Source organism: Chanodichthys erythropterus, chromosome 18 (genome assembly GCF_024489055.1).
Source record: "Chanodichthys erythropterus isolate Z2021 chromosome 18, ASM2448905v1, whole genome shotgun sequence".
NCBI classification, from domain to species: domain Eukaryota; kingdom Metazoa; phylum Chordata; class Actinopteri; order Cypriniformes; family Xenocyprididae; genus Chanodichthys; species Chanodichthys erythropterus.
The window spans coordinates 29,520,477-29,539,337 of record NC_090238.1 but is presented as its reverse complement, the minus strand read 5'-3'; the positions used below and the strand labels follow the sequence as shown (position 1 = coordinate 29,539,337).

Below are 18,861 nucleotides of genomic sequence, written 5' to 3'. Positions count from 1 at the left end.
GACAAAAAAGAATAGCAATATCAGATTCAGAGATCTGTCTAAAAAGAGAGGTCGTGTCGTCACATGGCCAAAAGCAGGAAAAAAAAAAAAAGAAAAGAAAAGAAGAAGAAGCCCAACCCGTTTTTCTGTCCTTGTATGGTCAGTGACGTCACTGGGCATTGACAGGCTCTTCATAAATGCATACAACCACATAAAGTTTCACTTATTGCCGCGGCATATATGAAGGGAGCTGATGAGCTCTAACAAACCGACGCGCGCGTTTATGATGACAACACTGAGGTGAACACAGATTATAAAAGCTCTGAGAACAACTTAATAAAATTCAACTTGCTTTTTTAAAACAACATCGAGGATCAACATGACAGCAGCAGCTAGTAGCAGGGACAAAATTAACGCGTCGCTAAATGATTTAATGCGCTGTCTGCCATCACACGTCTACTCTCTGGATGAGATCCCCTCATCTGTGCCAGCGGGATTCTCTGATGTGGATGTGGGGGTTTGTTCTGACCAGTTCAGTGAGGCGTCGGGAGGTAAGAAAATAGATGCTGAAATACTAAAATGAAGATGCTGTAGCTCAGTAATATAAGTTTTTTTTTTTCGTGTATGAAATGAATATGAAGTAGCTATATTAATATATTAATTCATATATATATATATTGGTTATTCATATTTTTGAAATAGCTATAAACAAATTAACACCATTGGCATGCAAGGCAAGAGGAGATTAAATGAAGGTTGAACTGTCATCGTCGCACATACTTATATTTTGTAAATGTATACAATTATTAAAATTTCTGTCGTCCAAAACAATAATTCGATCTTTTTGTACGTATAGGGTACCTTTTTAAATTTCTTTGTGTGTATTTTTTACTGTTTATATTGCGGTGAAAACCGCGTCATGTTGTCAAAAGATGAAAATGTTCAATAACTTTTACGTGGGTATAAAATAAACTCGTGCTAAGAAATACTGGAGAAAAAAATCTGTTATTTTGGCCCCCTACATTGATAGGCCGATAAAAGAAACTTAGATTTCTATCTCCAGATTTTTTTTTTTAGAAAAAGCATAGCCTGTATATTTTACTGCGATCTATCCAATCAGAATACTGAGATACCCGCATATATTTTCCACCTACATACAATCTTTTGAAAACAAATAGCTTACTGAAAATTCCTAGAGTTGATCCCACGTGGTAGAAACGTAAGCTTCACCTATAACGCAATAAGAAGGAATTGCTCAATAACGTCTTGCTTTTACTCCTACAGGTTGCTTGAGCACCGACAGCTTCGGCGTGGAAAAACGGGGCCTTGATCTGACAGACCCGAGCAGGTTTACTCCACACAGCGCGCCCGTCGCCTACACAGGGAAAATTTCCATCGACGCGCAAGGAAGTTGGAATCAAGAGGGAATAATCAACTTTGTCAGTGCAGGAGTGCAAGATAGGCCACCTTCCTCGGGATCATTCTCCACGGGTTCTCCCGCAGGTCCAACTCCAGACTGCTCCAAAATAGACCAAACTTTTCCCAACATGGAGCATATATACACAAGCCCGCCCCCTTACACCTGTAGTGCTGAAGGTTACCAGGACCCCTCGGTCTACCTTTCCACCACTACCTGCCCCATTACATACGCCACTCCGTCCTACTCAGCCCCAAAACCAACTATAGACGGGGCGCTTTTCTCCATCATTCCCGATTATGGAGGTTTCTATCAGACCAGCAACAGCCAAAGGGACAACATGGCTGCATTTCAGGACATTAAGCCATTTTCGTGCTCTTTGGAGTCTATTAGAGTCCCACCACCTCTGACTCCCTTGAACACTATAAGAAATTTTACTTTGGCGTGTCCGCTAGACGGGTCAAGGCCACCTATGGACGGCACCAATCCGCAAAACGTCCCACTGAGGCCAATATTGCGGCCACGGAAATACCCGAACCGACCCTGCAAGACGCCGGTCCATGAGCGGCCGTATCCCTGTCCGGCTGAGGGATGCGACCGGAGGTTTTCGCGCTCGGATGAGCTCACGCGCCACGTTCGCATCCACACCGGACATAAGCCGTTTCAGTGCCGCATCTGTATGCGCAGCTTCAGCCGGAGCGACCACCTCACGACTCACATACGCACACACACGGGCGAGAAGCCCTTCTCCTGTGACTTCTGCGGCAGAAAGTTCGCGAGGAGCGACGAGCGAAGGAGGCACACAAAAATTCACCAGAGACAGAGAGATAAAAAAGTGTCAGTGCCCCCTCACAGCTCGAGCGCCGATGGCACAGCGATGTGAACAACAGGTTTTGACTGCTGGGTTAATCGTTGCTCCATTAAAACTTGGAAATATCGCTCTGTTTGTGTGCGCACAAATACACGAAGGCAGCTTCTGAATCAAGTGTTGAATGTTTGTTGTAGTAGGATAGTTGATTATCACAGAACATTTCATGTGGTTCAAAATGCAGTTGTTTTGAGATATAGTGTTTACAGTGAGTCTTTTTATTGACATTATTACTGTTATGTGTCTTAATAAATTGTAATGAACACAAAGTGTGTTTTTTTGAGAATCAGCTTTCCAGTGAAAGTGACAAGTGTCGCATGGCACTGCAAATGTTTTACCACTAGAGGTCGCAATTTGGAAACAATTGAGTGCGGCTGCTCTATCAAGTGCAGGTTGGTAAAATAGACCCACTACCGTTCAAACAGCAAGATTTTATTTTATTTTTTTAAGAAATATTTTTATTCAGCAAGGATGCATTAAATTGATCAAAAGTGACAGTAAAGACATAATGTTACAATAAGATTTCTGATCTTCTGACATTTCTTTTCATCAAAAATATTAAAGGATTAGTTCACTTTCAAGCTTTACTCACCCTCAAGCCATCCTATTTGACTTTCTTCTTTCTGAAGAACACAGTCTGAGAAATATTAATAGCCTAAATATCCTGATGCATCCGAGCTTTATAATGGTAGTGAACGACGAGTATGAGCTGAAGAAAGCGCTTCCATCCATATTCATCTCTCTATCATAAACGTACGCCACACCAGTGTTGCCAATTTAGGGATTTTGTCAATAGATTTAGTGACTTTAATGCCCCCCTTTGAGACTGTTTTCAAAAGTTTAGGAACAAAACTAGCAACTTCTTGGACGAACCTTATCTGGATTCTCATTTCCCCCCCGATCTATATTCATATTCATATATATCAATGAATTTGCCATTGTGATGTGCATCTAATTACATTTAGCTAAGAGTTTTAGCTACTTTCAATTGAAAGCAGTTGGCAACACTGCTCCTCACGGCTCTTAATAAAGGCCTTCTGAAGCTAAGTGATGCGTTTATGTAAAAAAAATCCATATTTAACAAGTTAAGTAAAATATCTAGCCTCCACCAGACTGCCTTCCATATTCAAGCTACGAAGAAAGTGTAAACCTGCATTGCATCACTTACTTTTTTCCACAAGTTGAATAGGGAAGGTGTAGGCTTTTTGAACTGCAAGAGTTTTACATTTACTTTGTACATTGAATACAGAAGGCGGTCTAGGAAGCTATTTGACTTCATAAATTGTTAAATATGGATATTTTTGTTACACGAACACATTGCCTTGCTTCAGAAGGCCTTTATTAACCCCTGGAGCTGTGTGGAATATGTTTATGATGGATGGATGTGGATGGATACGCTTTCTTCAGCTCTTACTCGTGAACCCTGTTCACTGCCATTATAAAGCACGGATGCATCAGGATATTTATTAAAATATCTCTGATTATGTTCATCAGAAAGACGAAAGTCATAAAGGATGGCTTGAGGGTGAGTAAAGCTTGGGCTGCATTTTCATTTCAAAGTGAACTAATCCTTTAAGCAGAACTGTTTACAACATCAATAACAAATGTTTCCTGAGCAGAAAATCTGCATATTAGAATAATTTCGGAAGGATCATGTGACACTGATGCTTTGCATCACAGGAATAATTTCTATTTTAAAGTATAGTAAAATAGAAAACAAATCTTTTAAAGTGTGATATTTCACATTATTATAGGGCTGTCAAACGGTTAATCGCATAAAAAAAAAAAAAGTTTGAGTTTGCCTAATATATGTGGGTGTACTGTGTGTAATTATTATGTATATATAAATACAAACACGTCCATGTATATATTTAAGAAATATTTACAAGAAATGCATTTATGTATATTTTTATATAATTTATATTATATATAAATAATTTTTTTGTACATAATATATTTCTCTTAAATATATACATTAATTTGTGTGTATTTATATACAGTACAGTCCAAAAGTTTGGAACCACTAAGATTTTTAATGTTTTTAAAAGAAGTTTCGTCTGCTCATCAAGGCTACATTTATTTAATTAAAAATACAGTAAAAAACAGTAATATTGTGAAATATTATTACAATTTAAAATAACTGTGTACTATTTAAATATATTTGTCAAAGTAATTTATTCCTGTGATGCAAAGCTGAATTTTCAGCATCGTTACTCCAGTCTTCAGTGTCACATGATCCTTCAGAAATCATTGTAATATGCTGATTTGCTGCTCAATAAACATTTATGATTATTTTCAATGTTGGAAACAGTTGTTTACTTTTTTTTCCAGGATTCATTGATGAATAGAAAGTTCAAAAGAACAGCATGATCTGAAATACAAAGCTTCTGTAGCATTATACACTACCGTTCAAAAGTTTGGGGTCAGTAAGAATTTTTATTTTTATTTTTTTGAAAAGAAATTAAAGAAATGAATACTTTTATTCAGCAAGGATGCATTAAATCAATCAAAAGTGGCAGTAAAGACATTTATAATGTTACAAAAGATTAGATTTCAGATAAACACTGTTCTTTTGAACTTTCTATTCATCAAATAATCCTGAAAAAAAATATTGTACACAAATATTTTGTACAATTGTACACAGTAAATGTTTCTTGAGCAGCAGATCATCATATTAGAATGATTTCTGAAGGATCATGTGACACTGAAGACTGGAGTAATGATGCTAAAAATTCAGCTTTGCATCACAGGAATAAATTACTTTGTCAAATATATTCAAATAGAAAAAAGTTATTTTAAATTGTAATAATATTTCACAATGTTACTGTTTTTTACTGTATTTTTAATTAAATAAATGTAGCCTTGGTGAGCAGATGAAACTTCTTTTAAAAACATTAAATATCTTAGTGGTTCCAAACTTTTGGACTGTACTGTATACGTATGCAAACTCAAACTTTTATTTTGTATGCGATTAATCGTTCGACAGCCCTACATTACTGAAATTTTTGATCGAATAAATGCCTTCTTAGTGAGCAAAAGTCCAAACTTTTGAATAAATAAAAAAAAAAAAATAAAAAATAATCTAAAAATGTATTAAAATAATCAACACTTTTACTTCTTTTATTAGTTCAAGTTTATTGGAAGGAAAACAGAACTTTAGTTTCTTATGTAAAATTATAATATTTTTAATGTTTTATTGATTTTTAAATTAGTATTATTATTTTACTTGCATTCTAAGTGCTTTATTGTCATAATTACCAAGAGTGTTCAAAACAGCATCCAGTGCCAAGTGAGTGTCGCAGAGCTAAACTTTTCTGAGTCAAACTGTAGTTCTGATAATGCAAAAACAATATACAGTAATAGAAACAAGATAAGATAAGATTCCTGCTATGTTCAACTATTGCAAAGCATCTGTTAAACCAAATCTCACATCTGTTGCAAATATTCAATTATTTATCACATGCCTTACAAAAGCAACAAGCCAGTAAAGAACAGAGACTAGTTCCTTTGTTAAATCTGCACAGTCTACATGCAAAACAATTGTATGGACAGCGGCAGTGGATTGGCACAGGCATTTCAAACAACCAGAATCTTGATAAAGTACCCAGTCTGACGGATTAAGGAAAATGAATCACCCAAGGCTATGATCAATAGAAGCCAGTTTATATTCAGATCTCTCAGAGGGACACTTTAGGCCCTGGGTAAGGTTCGCCACCACACCAGAACTCACTAGGCTGTGGTATTTCCATAAGCCACAGATCACCATGTTCCTGAGCATCACTCTTTCTGTCTGCAGCCTCTGAATGGGCATTTAAAACTTTATAATAGTGGCAGTCTCTCCCTTCGTCAGGGTCATATGGAGGTGCTAAGATGTCAAGGAAAGCAGTGGGTCCGTCAACAGCGTCTATTTGGTGGATATTGTCCTTTTGGGGCGACAGCACACACGGGCCGTTCTCCTCCGTGTATTCCCCCACCGATCTCAGCATCGAAGGCCGTAAATTGCTTCTCTGGAAGGGCATGAGCGGAGGGTTGAACTGCACGCCGCTGGCACCGTCTCTAGGTTTATCCAGCCTGTCGAAACAGCTGATTCGCACCTTTCCGTAGATCACTTTCAGCATGCCGTACATTCCCGGATGATCGTGCAGAGGTATAGAAGCGCCTGTTTTTAATAAAAACACTCCCATGCTGAAAGTGTCGGTCTCGAAGATGTGCATGTATGTGACAGGAGGCGCGACACGCTGAGGCGGCGTCGGGGCGCTCTCGATGGTCCGGGGTACGATCTTCAAGTCCGCCGCTCTGACCTCCGCCAAAAGGCTTTTCAGCTTGCTTTGATTTTCCAAAAACACTTTATTGTGTTCTCCGACGACAGAGGGGTTTCTGAATGTCGTGAGGGCCTGTCTGGCGATTTTCTGGACAGTGGAAGTCATGTTGTCTCGTGGCATCATAACGCAAGTGTCCAGCGTCAACTTGACTTTCAACTTCACGCGCCGCTTTTCACGCGCTTGGCTCCTTCTCAAGTACAACTCCTAATTCAAAGATTACCTTCGTATTCGGGCCGTCAAAATCGACACCATGTGTACAAGCTTAAACGCATTTCTGGGAATACAGTTAGGATCAAGTCATTCATGGACATGACTACTCCATATACAGGCATCCGATTCACACGTACGCAATGTCAACAGTGCGTTACGTCATACAGAGAATTATGGGAAACGTCGTTTTTACTACTGTGCAACTGAAGTGATACTGCTAAACGAATTATTCTAGAAACTCGTGCTTTAATATTTGAAAACTTTAATTACACTGGTCTGCAGCGAATAGAAATATCTTTGTAAAGACCTATATGGACGCTACAAGAGATATTAAACTTAAAGCGGGTCAATACAACTCCCATAATACTTGCTCTTCAAGGGGCAATGACACTTAAGTCCTTCACCAACACTCAGAGAAAACACAAGATTTGAAAATGCCCGTGAGACTTAAAAAGGAGGTCATGGTCCGTGTGGGCTTATTAACTCCCTAAAAAGTATTTGGACACATAAAAGTATAAACAGCCTACCATTACAACATGAAATTATTTTAAAGAAAGAGAGCAGAGGCATATAGATTTTACATATATAGGCTACTGAGGGGTAACATACAGTAAATGTAATTATCAAGAAATTTAGAGCGTGAAATAAGCTTCTAAGTGGAAAAAATTAACTATGTTCGCGAATAATTGTGTAGGATAGAACTATTTCTCCTGCACATCTGAACATACAAGACAGAATGAATCAATCATAGTGAGCTTTCGATGCTGAATCTTCGCTCACAGTGCTTGTTCAAATAAAGCTGCGTTTCTTTAAGTATCATGCTTGTCAGAAATGTTTCCTAGGCATCAAATCAGCATATTAGAATGATTTCTGAAGGATCATGTGACACTGAAGACTGGAGCAATGATGCTGAAAATTCAGCTTTGACATCAGAAAAATAAATTACATTTTAAAATATATTAAAATAGGAAACAAAATACTGTTTTCACTGTATTTTTTTATATAAATGCAGTCTTTGGTGAGCAGAAGAGACTTCTTTCGAAAACATTAAAAAAATCTTACCGACCCCTAACTTTTGAACTACTGAATTATGTTACATTTATTATTATTAGGCTAGTTTTTGCAATTAATTTATGTGATCATTAAAAGATCAAATGGATTATGTTATGCTCTGTAATTACTGTTAAAGGTGCTAAAGAGGATCTTTTCGTCGACTGAAAAACCAAAGACTGTTACTGAGTTTTTGAAATGAGCGCATGCATAAGAACAACCCCCCCTCCTTTCGAGGGAACGCCTCCCAAAACTCGTGCACGAGTATTGGAACACGAGTGTTTATCACCGGCATTCGCTGTGTCATGTTGTGGATTCATTATGTCGGACTCACCGCAGGTAACTCATAATCTGCAGTTGTTACTCCTGTCTCCTGACAAAAACATTGCATGCGGCGTCTGTGGAGTGTGGAAAGTTACTGGAGCGCGCAACCGCGCACGTCTCTAACAAGGAATGACACGGAAGTGATTGACAAGCCAGAGGGCCAATTATCGCGCTAAGATTGGCTGATGTTTTTAAGGCCCGACCTCGTGCACAGATGATGTATATTAATATTATTCCTTTCAGTGCACCTAATAAATAGTCTTTTATCAGTTAGTAAAGACAGTTTCAAGTAATATTGCAGAAATGTATAAAACAAAGCATCCTCTTTAGCACCTTTAAGAAATCTATCAGGAAAAAAAAAATACATTTTGCGGTACAATAGCCTGTCACTTGCAGCCCTGTACAAAAATTAACATTGGTTTTAATACAGTAACCAATTATAATGCCCCCCTTCACAAGATGTAATATTAAGACTCAGGTGTCCCCAGAATGTGTCTGTGAAGTTTCATCTCAAAATACCCCACAGATCATTTAATATAAGCTTGTCAAATTAGCCCCTATTTGGGTGTGAGCAAAAAACTTTAAGTTTTTGTGTGTGTGTCCCTTTAAATGCAAATGAGCTGCTGCTCCCGCCCACTTTCCAGAAGAGGGTGGAGCTTTAACAGCTTGTGCTGCGGTTGGTCAACGACAACAAAGCTGGAGAATCTCACGCAGCCAAAATGAGGATTGTCAGTAACGGTGTTCAGCCTTACATTGTTCAAACCGGAATCACTGATGGAGAAACTCAGGAAGAAGTTACAACTTTTAGAACGCAACTGGACATTTCTTAATGGTTAGTGGACAAATTTATGTAGTTGCTGTGGAGTTGATTCAACTCATCATCTAGCATGTGCCGTAATGTTAAACTTTTGTGCAAATCCAGCATTAAATTGACCCTCGTTTGTGAAGCAGTCCGGCGTAAAATGACGGCATGGCAAAAACACTCTACTACAACAACTCTTCTTCGTGTTCCCGGGAGCAGGGTTAGGTAAATTTTGGGGTTTGTGATTTCACCAACCCGGGAATAAGCTTGTTGTAGTCCCTACTAGCTGTTTTTTGTAGAATTTAATCAGAGAATTCTTTCAAAGAAAATATGTTTATGCTCAAACAGCAACATTACACACAAACTAAAGTTAAAAAAGTGAAATCATAATCATAATTAATTCTTTGATAACAGAATTACTATCCCTTTAGGTTCCATATTTTCCATGGCCTCAATTATAAGTATATGCCTATGCACACAATAACTTGTGTCACTGTGAAGAGTATTATCCAGAAATAACTATCCCTCTACTGAACACAGTGTCACTCTATACACAGTCTATATGGAAATGTGTCAGCAGACAATGAACTGTTTTTCTGTATAATGCAATCCACAATGACACAATTTAATAATTTGTTATAAAATTTGATGTTACTCAAATCAAATTCCTAATTATGGGCAATAAATCAATCAATAAACAATTGACTGCAATAGCAAGTGATGAAACAATGATCTCATTATCCGTGCAGAAGCAGACCGTTGACATTCTGGCTGTTGCCCAACCAATCATGACTCACAAACATGTAAGAATGACATTGTTTTAAAATATATATTTATAGAGAAAGAGACATGTGGGGGGTTTAGTCATCTGTGGTCATGTTGTTATTCCTACATACTTTGCCTGATAATTTGTTGGCATACACATAAAAACAGAGCATCTATAAAAAGCCAAAGCTATGGAACAGGATGCAACACTACCGCCTACTCCAGTCTTCTGAGCTTGTAAAACCACATACACACTGTGTGTGAATCACAAAATTACTGTGAAGAAAATTTTTGATGACATCATGAGGATGCTCCATGTCATCGGAATTCACACCAGACATTTATAAATGCATAAACTCCCCAGTCCTCATTATGTCATGATACATATCATGACCGAATAACACATTTGACTACGCAAACACGTCTACTAATATTAGTTTGCTTATTTCTCTCTCCTCCTAATAATGTGGCTTGTAAACTTACTTCATATCCAACTCAAACAAACAGAGGCATCTCAGTCAGTTTATTTATCTTTGCAGTAAACTTCTGACTTAACTTCTGCAATTTTTTTAGAAGTTGACCGCTGCCAAAACAACAACACAACAGCTGACGAGGGGTATGTGACCCCAAGAACTTAGGAATACTTTAATTTTTCTTTGTCAAACTTATAAAACAGTAAAAAAAAAAAAAAAAAGAGTCAAGATAGTCTTTGGTTATGCTGTCATTGTAGAAATGTGTAGTAGAAATAGTAACAGGGGATTACTGAGATAAAGCATATGGTTTTTGGCTAGACATGTGATCTCAATATGTCTTAAAGGTACAGTAAGCGATTTCTGCGACAGTGGATGAGACTGAGCAGCTCAACACACTTGTAGCCAATCAGCAGCAGGGGGCGTGTCCACTCATGATGGGGGAGGAGAGAGAGTGAGATTTGAACTGAAGAAACACTGTAGAAAGAGAGATGGCTGAGAGACATTACAATAGAGAAAAGCTCAGAGGAATATCACTGCAAAAAGAAGGGTTATAATCAGGCAAGAGCTTTAGGACCCGTGTTAATATAAGAAAAGCTTTCCAGCACTGGAGAGGCAGGAAGGCCTGAAAATGGACGCCAAAGTGGCGTTGTTTCTGCTCCATATTGGTTTTCACAGAATAAAATGGTCATGAATGGCCTCCATCAAAAAAAAAAAAACCTTCTGAAAAATGTAAATTGGAGAGATCATGACCTCAGCTTTCTAAATGTAATGAGTGACGTCAGTACGAGCCTTAGAGGCTGCAGCCATTAAAGCCCCTCAAAGGCAACAATGAGAGCAAACCAATCAAAAGCACTGCCAAGAGATTCTTTGATCTTCATGTTAACATGAACCATCTTCTTCATTGAGCTAGTACTAGTACAGCTCCTTATAATAAGCTTGACTCTTTTTCACTCTGTTCCTAGAAGACATCTTTATTTAATGTAGCAGAGGGGTCTACGCTGTCTGGTTCATGTGTGTTTCTGTTCCGTTTATTTTCCCTGACATAGAGCCAAATTCCCTGGACACCCAGCCTGCCTGTGAGAGCCAAAGCTCTCCTGACCTACAGATCTCTTGAAGTATTCTTTGAACATCTTACTTAGTTTGCACCAAAATGAAAATTTATTTACTAACCATTCTGTTATTCCAAACCCACAAGTTGTTTTTCCCCCTGCTGAACACAAAAGGAAAAAATAGACATGTTCAAGCTTTTTCATTTATACAATGAAAATGACTGGCATGACTAAAATTATTCTGTGCCTCACAGAAAGCTATCGTATTGCTTCAGAAGACTTAGTATAGTGCACAAGTTCACTATAAAAGAATTGTTCTGGCCCCCGTCACTTTCATCGTATGGAACAGAGCAGCATGAACATTCTTTTAAACATCTCATTATGTGTTTTATGGAAGAAAGAAAATCAAACAGGTTTGGAATGACATGCAAGTGAGTAAATGACAAAATTTTCTTTCATTCTTTTTTTAATGTTGAATTGGTGGTTTCATTTACAAAATTAGACAATGTGTGGATATATAAGCATAGTTTCTTGTTAAAATGACAGACATCCACAGAGCAAAAACTATTTTCTTATGGGTTTTTATGATGGGTTTTTTTTAATTTATGAGAAAATAAGGTCTGTGGTGAACATAACTAGACGATACTTGGATGTTTTACTCTACAATGTACTGGATTGCACAGGGGTTACTACATCTTCCAAAGTTGGTCTGAAAATGCAAATTTTAAAATGTCACATGACATAGTTTTATTAATCCACCATCTCTTCTATTTCATACATTGTTGCGTAAGGATGCAGCCAGTTGGATCCTACTGAATTTTAACTTCTAGATCAGGGTTTTTCATAATTGCACAAGTACAAGAAGCTCTTCACAGAGATCCTAAAATCAGATTTGCATATGGTAAAATCAAGGATACCCTCTAGTGCTCATGCTCTGCATTGCAGTGATAAATAAGAAGTGAATTAAAGACTCACTTTTGATTGTAGTGAATACAATTTAAATTCATATGTAAAACTATAACATCATAAGAAAATAAAAAAAAAAAACAGAAAAAAGTGTGTCTAATCAAATGAATGACCATTCTCGATTTTAATAATGCTGCAGTTTCCACAAGAGATGGATAACAGGCATTGCAATAACAAATCAATCTTAAATTATCAATTCTAATCACATTTATTATTCACGTACAGCAGCAAGGATAGCGTGAGACTTCAAATCTCACAGTATCACATGTGTAATACAGACAACAATGTTTCAAGAGAAAGGCACAAACATTAAGATAAGTCTAGAGAAAACAAATTCAATCTTTCTTTTTTTTTTTTTTTTTACAAAAAACAGGGCACAACATTAAAACATTAGCTCAAATTATACTAATTTTTATCAAGAAACAACAAAACGTTTAAGCTATTTAGCTTTGTTCTACTTCTGATTGTCATCTTTAATGGCATACCTACACTTCTAGGGTCCAACCTAATTCACAAGAAAAAAAAAAAAAATCATACTGGTATTAATATTAGGGATGCATCGTTAAACAACGGCTGATAATTATTTTTATGTAGTGGCCAAAGGCTGATATATTCTAAATACCTGTTTTTGGTAAAAAAAAAATATTGACAATTATTGATATTGACAAAATATTGATGCAATTGACCATATATATATATAATGACATCTGGTCAATTTATAAATATATACACACAGGTGCTGGTCATATAATTAGAATATCATCAAAAGGTTGATTTATTTCACTAATTCCAATCAAAAAGTGAAACTTATATATTATATTCATTAATTACATACAGACTGATATATTTCAAATGTTTATTTCTTTTAATTTTGATGATTATAACTGATAACTAAGGAAAATCCCAAATTTAGTATCTCAGAAAATTACAATATTACTTAAGACCAATACAAACAAAGGATTTTTAGAAATCTTGGCCAACTGAAAAGTATGAACCTGAAAAGTATGAGCATGTACAGCACTCAATACTTAGTTGGGGCTCCTTTTGCCTGAATTACTGCAGCAATGCGGCGTGGCATGGAGTCGATCAGTCTGTGGCACTGCTCAGGTGTTATGAGAGCCCAGGTTGCTCTGAGAGTGGCCTTCAGCTCTTCTGCATTGTTGGGTCTGGCATATCGCATCTTCCTCTTCATAATACCCCATCAATTTTCTATGGGTTTAAGGTCAGGCGAGTGTGCTGGCCAATTAAGAACAGGGATACCATGGTCCTTAAACCAGGTACTGGTAGCTTTGGCACTGTGTGCAGGTACCAAGTCCTGTTGGAAAATTAAATCTGCATCTCCATAAAGTTGGTCAGCAGCAGGAAGCATGAAGTGCTCTATAACTTCCTGGTGTACGGCTGTGTTGACCTTGGACCTCAGAAAACACAGTGGACCAACACCAGCAGATAACATGGCACCCCAAACCATCACTGACTGTGGAAACTCTGGGACTCTGAGACCCTGATTTCCAAAGGAAATGCAAAATTTACTTTCATCAGAGAACGTAACCTTGGACCACTCAGCAGCAGTCCAGTCCTTTTTGTCTTTAGCACAGACGAGACGCTTCTGACGCTGTCTGTTGTTCAAGAGTGGCTTGACACAAGGAATGCAACAGCTGAAACCCATGTCTTGCATACGTCTGTGCGTAGTGGTTCTTGAAGCACTGACTCCAGCTGCAGTCCACTCTTTGTGAATCTCCCTCACATTTTTGAATGGGTTTTGTTTCACAATTCTCTCCAGGGTGCGGTTATCCCTATTGCTTGTACACTTTTTTCTACCACATCTTTTCCTTCCCTTCGCCTCTCTATTAATGTGCTTGGACACAGAGCTCTAAACAGCCAGCCTCTTTTGCAATGACCTTTTGTGTCTTGCCCTCCTTGTGCAAGGTGTCAAAGGTCGTCTTTTGGACAACTGTCAATTCAGCAGTCTTCCCCATGATTGTGTAGCCTACAGAACTAGACTGAGAGACCATTTAAAGGCCTTTGCAGGTGTTTTGAGTTAATTAGCTGATTAGAGTGTGGCACCAGGTGTCTTCAATATTGAACCTTTTCACAATATTCTAATTTTCTGAGATACTGAATTTGGGATTTTCCTTAGTTGTCAGTTATAATCATCAAAATTAAAAGAAATAAACATTTGAAATATATCAGTCTGTATGTAATGAATGAATATAATATTCAAGTTTCACTTTTTGAACGGAATTAGTGAAATAAATCAACTTTTTGATGATATTCTAATTATACGACCAGCACCTGTGTGTGTGTGTGTATATATATATATATATATATATATATATATATATATATATATATATATATATATATATATATATTACCATATATACAGTATATACTAATGCTACTAATACTAATCTTATTTTTAGCATCATCCATATTTATGTATTCAGTCAGTGCAAAAATATTGTCAATTCTTAAAAATGATGGTTTGAACCAGTGTTTTGGACATTGTGCTCAGTATCCATAATATTAGTTGGGACTAATAATGAGACAATAAAATATATTGTTGGAACACTGTCTCAGATCACATTTATAATGCAGATAATTGGGAAAATAAAAAATAAGAATAAATAAATAAACACATAAGTGAATTTGGTTGAGCCCCGCTTTGTCTTGCTTGACCCTAGTGTCCTCACAATTTCCTCTTTACAGTATACCGTTTCTTTTCCTCCATCATGAAAATATTTTCACATATTGCACAAGCCACTGGATAAAGCATTAAAGCATGCTTACAATAAAATACTGATGGATGTGAACTACCTCATGCTCAAACAACAGCACTACAGTATTTCAGTTCTCCTTCTAAGTAAACACAACATTTCAAGTGATACAAAATCTTGAAGGAACCACAAGAGACAAAATAAGATTCTAATAATCACAGTGTCAAAACTGAGCAAACAATGGAGTGGACGACATTGCCACCACTGAACAAAACATCACAAAGAGAGGTTAAAGGTGCTCTATGTAATTTGTTTGACAGTACTAAAGTATAAAAATATCATAATATGTTTGCAGAGATGTAGGAAACATACTTGTTTCTCAGAAAAACAATGCTACAGCCGGTTTTTCTACATTGAAATGTGTGTTCAGTGTCGGAATGTCTGTTTTGGTCTGTGTGATTTACCCAATAGTATTTTGACATCTCGGGTTGCCAAGTGGTGGAAAACACAGTGATGGAAGCCATCAAACAAACTGGGTCAGAGATCGCAATTTATACCCGACAACATTTCATACATTGACATTTAGGGCTGGGCGATATATCAAATGCTTTTGTCACGCGCATTTCTTCAGTAAAGCCGGTTCCCTGATTGCCGCTAAATCGCCATCACCTGCTTTCAAATGAAGTGGCATTTAATAGACAGAGCCGTAGTTCACTGATAAGCCACGCAATATCGCGTTCAATATCGATATGAATCGCCGTCGATATTGAACGCGATATTGCGTGGCTTATCGGCGAACTATTGTTTGCCGCTATTAAATGCCGCTTAAATGTCTATTAAATGCCGCTTCATTTGAAAGCAGGTGATGGCGATTTAGCGGTAATCAGGGAACCGGCTTTACTGACGAAATGCGCGTGACAAAAGCATTCGATATATCTCCCAGCCCTATTTACATTATCTAATCAAGTTATACTGTAAGGCTCGTCACTTTTCATTGTCAATTACCCTAGTTTTTGTTGCGTATCCTCAATCTGGCAACCCGGGAGTGGGGCAAACAACTCTCTCCACTGTCAATATTACATAGTGCACCTTTGAAATAAGAAGCTGTTTTTATACTTTCATCTTCTGAACTCAATATCCAAGTCCCATTATTATTATTATTATTTTTTTTTTTGTATATTTATAAGGTAAAGGTCTCACAAATGAAGCTGAGAGGTCCTATTTAGCTGGTCACATGCAGCTGGTACAACAACATGGGAAAAACATTAGAGCTTAAACTGAACAGAACAAGTAGCCTGAGCTGAAATGTTAGCAAATGCCCTCATTTGGCTTTTTCCCCCAAAATAGACTGGTTTCATATGAAGACTAAGGTGCTGTGTGTAAGATCTACCCTGCATCTGACACACTACATACTAATATTTACTAAACATTGTCAGTTTTGAATACTGTGAAGTCAAAGTTCTGTGAAGTCAAAGTCAAATGAAGGGTCTACCCAAATACGTGCATCGACCCCTATAATCTATAAACAATGCACCAAAAGCACTACCCTGTTCCTCAAATCTGTTGGTTTTATAGACACTACCCTCATCATACATGAAATTATATTTCAAATGTCATACTGTATGTCAGTATTTCTTGTATATTAATATAAGAATGATGTCAGGACTTTGGTAATTACTTAAAGTAGCTATACTACTATTCAGTGAATTGTTTCACAACTCTGCCAAAGATGAGAATAAGTGCTACTGCTCCAGTTGTACAGAGCCAAGAATGATCTTTCTTTACTGACTGGTAATTATTTAATAAAATGTTCCATTTTAAGCTCTTTGAACAAGTTAAAAGGGTCATGACTTGAGAAATCAAATTTGCCATGATCTTTTGACATATACGAGGTCTTTGTGCCATTAAAACATCCTGCAAGTTTCATAGATTAAAATATCCTCCTCATAATAATCAAAGCATTTATTTAATCAAGCTCATTTTGATATTGTGGGATTTGTGACGTCACACGAGCAAATACATTTTCATTTGACTGCCTTCAGAGCAAAACATCGACGAATAGTTTTACATCATTGCACCACTGGCATTCAGTGGCTTAATGACTGACCGAGCCGCCCCCTAAAAACAGATCATTTCCAACAGAGGGTCGGAATGAAGGTTGAAAATAATCATATATAAATAATATATTAGTTTCTTATGCAAAAAAACTTTATTAACATTATAAGTGAACCTCAAGGAACAATTAAAATAATAATAATAAAGAATCCATGTCATGACCCCTTTAAGCTTTATGGCATCTGTAACGTGCAACAAATATCACAAAATCAATTGTGACTTAACCCATAGCTTCTAAAAACAAACAAAATTTCTGTTTTTAAAAACTGAGGGATAATTCAAACAGGTTTGTCTCAGAAACATTCGTTTGCAATTTGAATTGACTTAATTAGTGTAATTATAATTACATAATGGGATAGTAAACCAAAAATGAAATCTAATAAACATAATTTACTCACTCACTCTCATGTTATAAACCCGTATGCTTTTCCCCCTCTGTGAAACACAAAAGAAGATATTTTAAAGAATAGTGTTAACCAAACCAACCAAAGAATAGTGGTTTTGGTGACCATTGACTTCCATTGTAGAAACACTGAAACATTTCTCAAAATATCACTGAACGGTATTGGAGCAAGTAAATGATGACAGAATTTTAATTTTGGGTGAACTATCCCTTTAAATCAAAGTACATTCTTTGACAGAATTGTTTCACAGTTCAGCCAAAGTGCTGTTGTTCCAACTGTACAGAATGGCAAAAAGGATCTTTTATCAAACTACTTGGCAATGAATTTAAGAACACTTAAAAACATCTTTCAATAGCTGCATGTATTAAAACAAAAGAGAACTTCAGTTGACTTTCAAGTTTCCTTTTTTTCTCCTGTTTTAAGTTTCTAATGAGGCTGGCTAACAAGCAGGGAAATACATTATATTCATCCCTTAAAATGTAGCACCACTATTTAAAATACACAACAGTACCTTCAAAAAAAGACCCAAGTAAATTATTTAGATATTTGCTACATACATTTGCTTCTTGCTGAAACAGTGCATTTTCTATGAGAGAAAGTTTGTGAACAAACTACAAGCTTAAAGTGGCGTAACATCCGACCTGTGCGACAGGTTTTGTTTTAACATCATCCTCCATTTAGATAATATAATTACATTCATTTTCCTGAACAGCAGTTTTAGTTAGAAAACAAGCATGTAGCATTACTAACTAGGTTATATCTCCACTTTATGTAAGCAACTTGTAATAACAGCTCTATCTATTTAAATTAAAGGGCAGTTTCACCATGTGTTCATACTAGAGCCAATTTTATTAAATGGACCATATTCACATTTAAGAATCAAATAAGTATCAAAGAACTAATCTGCCATCTGTAGTCGGACATCGCTGTTGTTTATTGGAGTTTTGTATAACTTATATTTACATACAGTGGAGTCCAAAGTCACTAGTGAAAATTATTCCATTTAGATTTTATTTTTCATATTATTTCATTAGCATAACAGTTGTTTTGAAAAATTAGCATGAAATGCAATTTTTGGAGTATTTGGTATTTTAGGATTAGTATAAATCTCACCATTTCTGAATCAGTAGTCGAAACTGGATGTGAAAAGATATGAAAAAAAACCCATCATATACCGCAAAATAATAGGAAGAAAACATGTTTTTCTTTTAGGTTATCCTTGCTGGCTGCATGCAAAAACAAACATACAGGGTGACCAGAGTCCGACTCTGAGCTGGTTCTCGTAATGAGTCATAAATTAGTCATTAAGGCTACAGTCAGACTGCAGGAAATAAATAAAAGTGTTACTTTCTTTTAAAAAAAATCTTATCCCAAACTTTTGGACGGTAGTACAGAAGAGG

General features: G+C 36.7%; 2 protein-coding genes across 2 annotated transcripts; one reads left to right on the top strand and one right to left on the bottom strand.

Annotated features, from left to right (window-relative positions):
* Nucleotides 1–223: 223 nt before the first annotated feature.
* egr2a (early growth response 2a) lies at nucleotides 224–2,761 on the top strand. Its single transcript, XM_067367185.1, has 2 exons — nucleotides 224–530; nucleotides 1,264–2,761. Exons 1-2 carry the CDS (start codon nucleotides 359–361, stop codon nucleotides 2,277–2,279), a joined length of 1,188 nt encoding a protein of 395 aa, XP_067223286.1. The 5' UTR covers nucleotides 224–358; the 3' UTR covers nucleotides 2,280–2,761.
* A 2,368-nt stretch (nucleotides 2,762–5,129) lies between these two features.
* Nucleotides 5,130–6,922, bottom strand: adob (2-aminoethanethiol (cysteamine) dioxygenase b). The gene has a single exon (XM_067367186.1). The coding sequence runs from the start codon at nucleotides 6,707–6,709 to the stop codon at nucleotides 5,942–5,944; it is 768 nt and encodes a 255-aa protein (XP_067223287.1). The 5' UTR covers nucleotides 6,710–6,922; the 3' UTR covers nucleotides 5,130–5,941.
* Nucleotides 6,923–18,861: the final 11,939 nt, after the last annotated feature.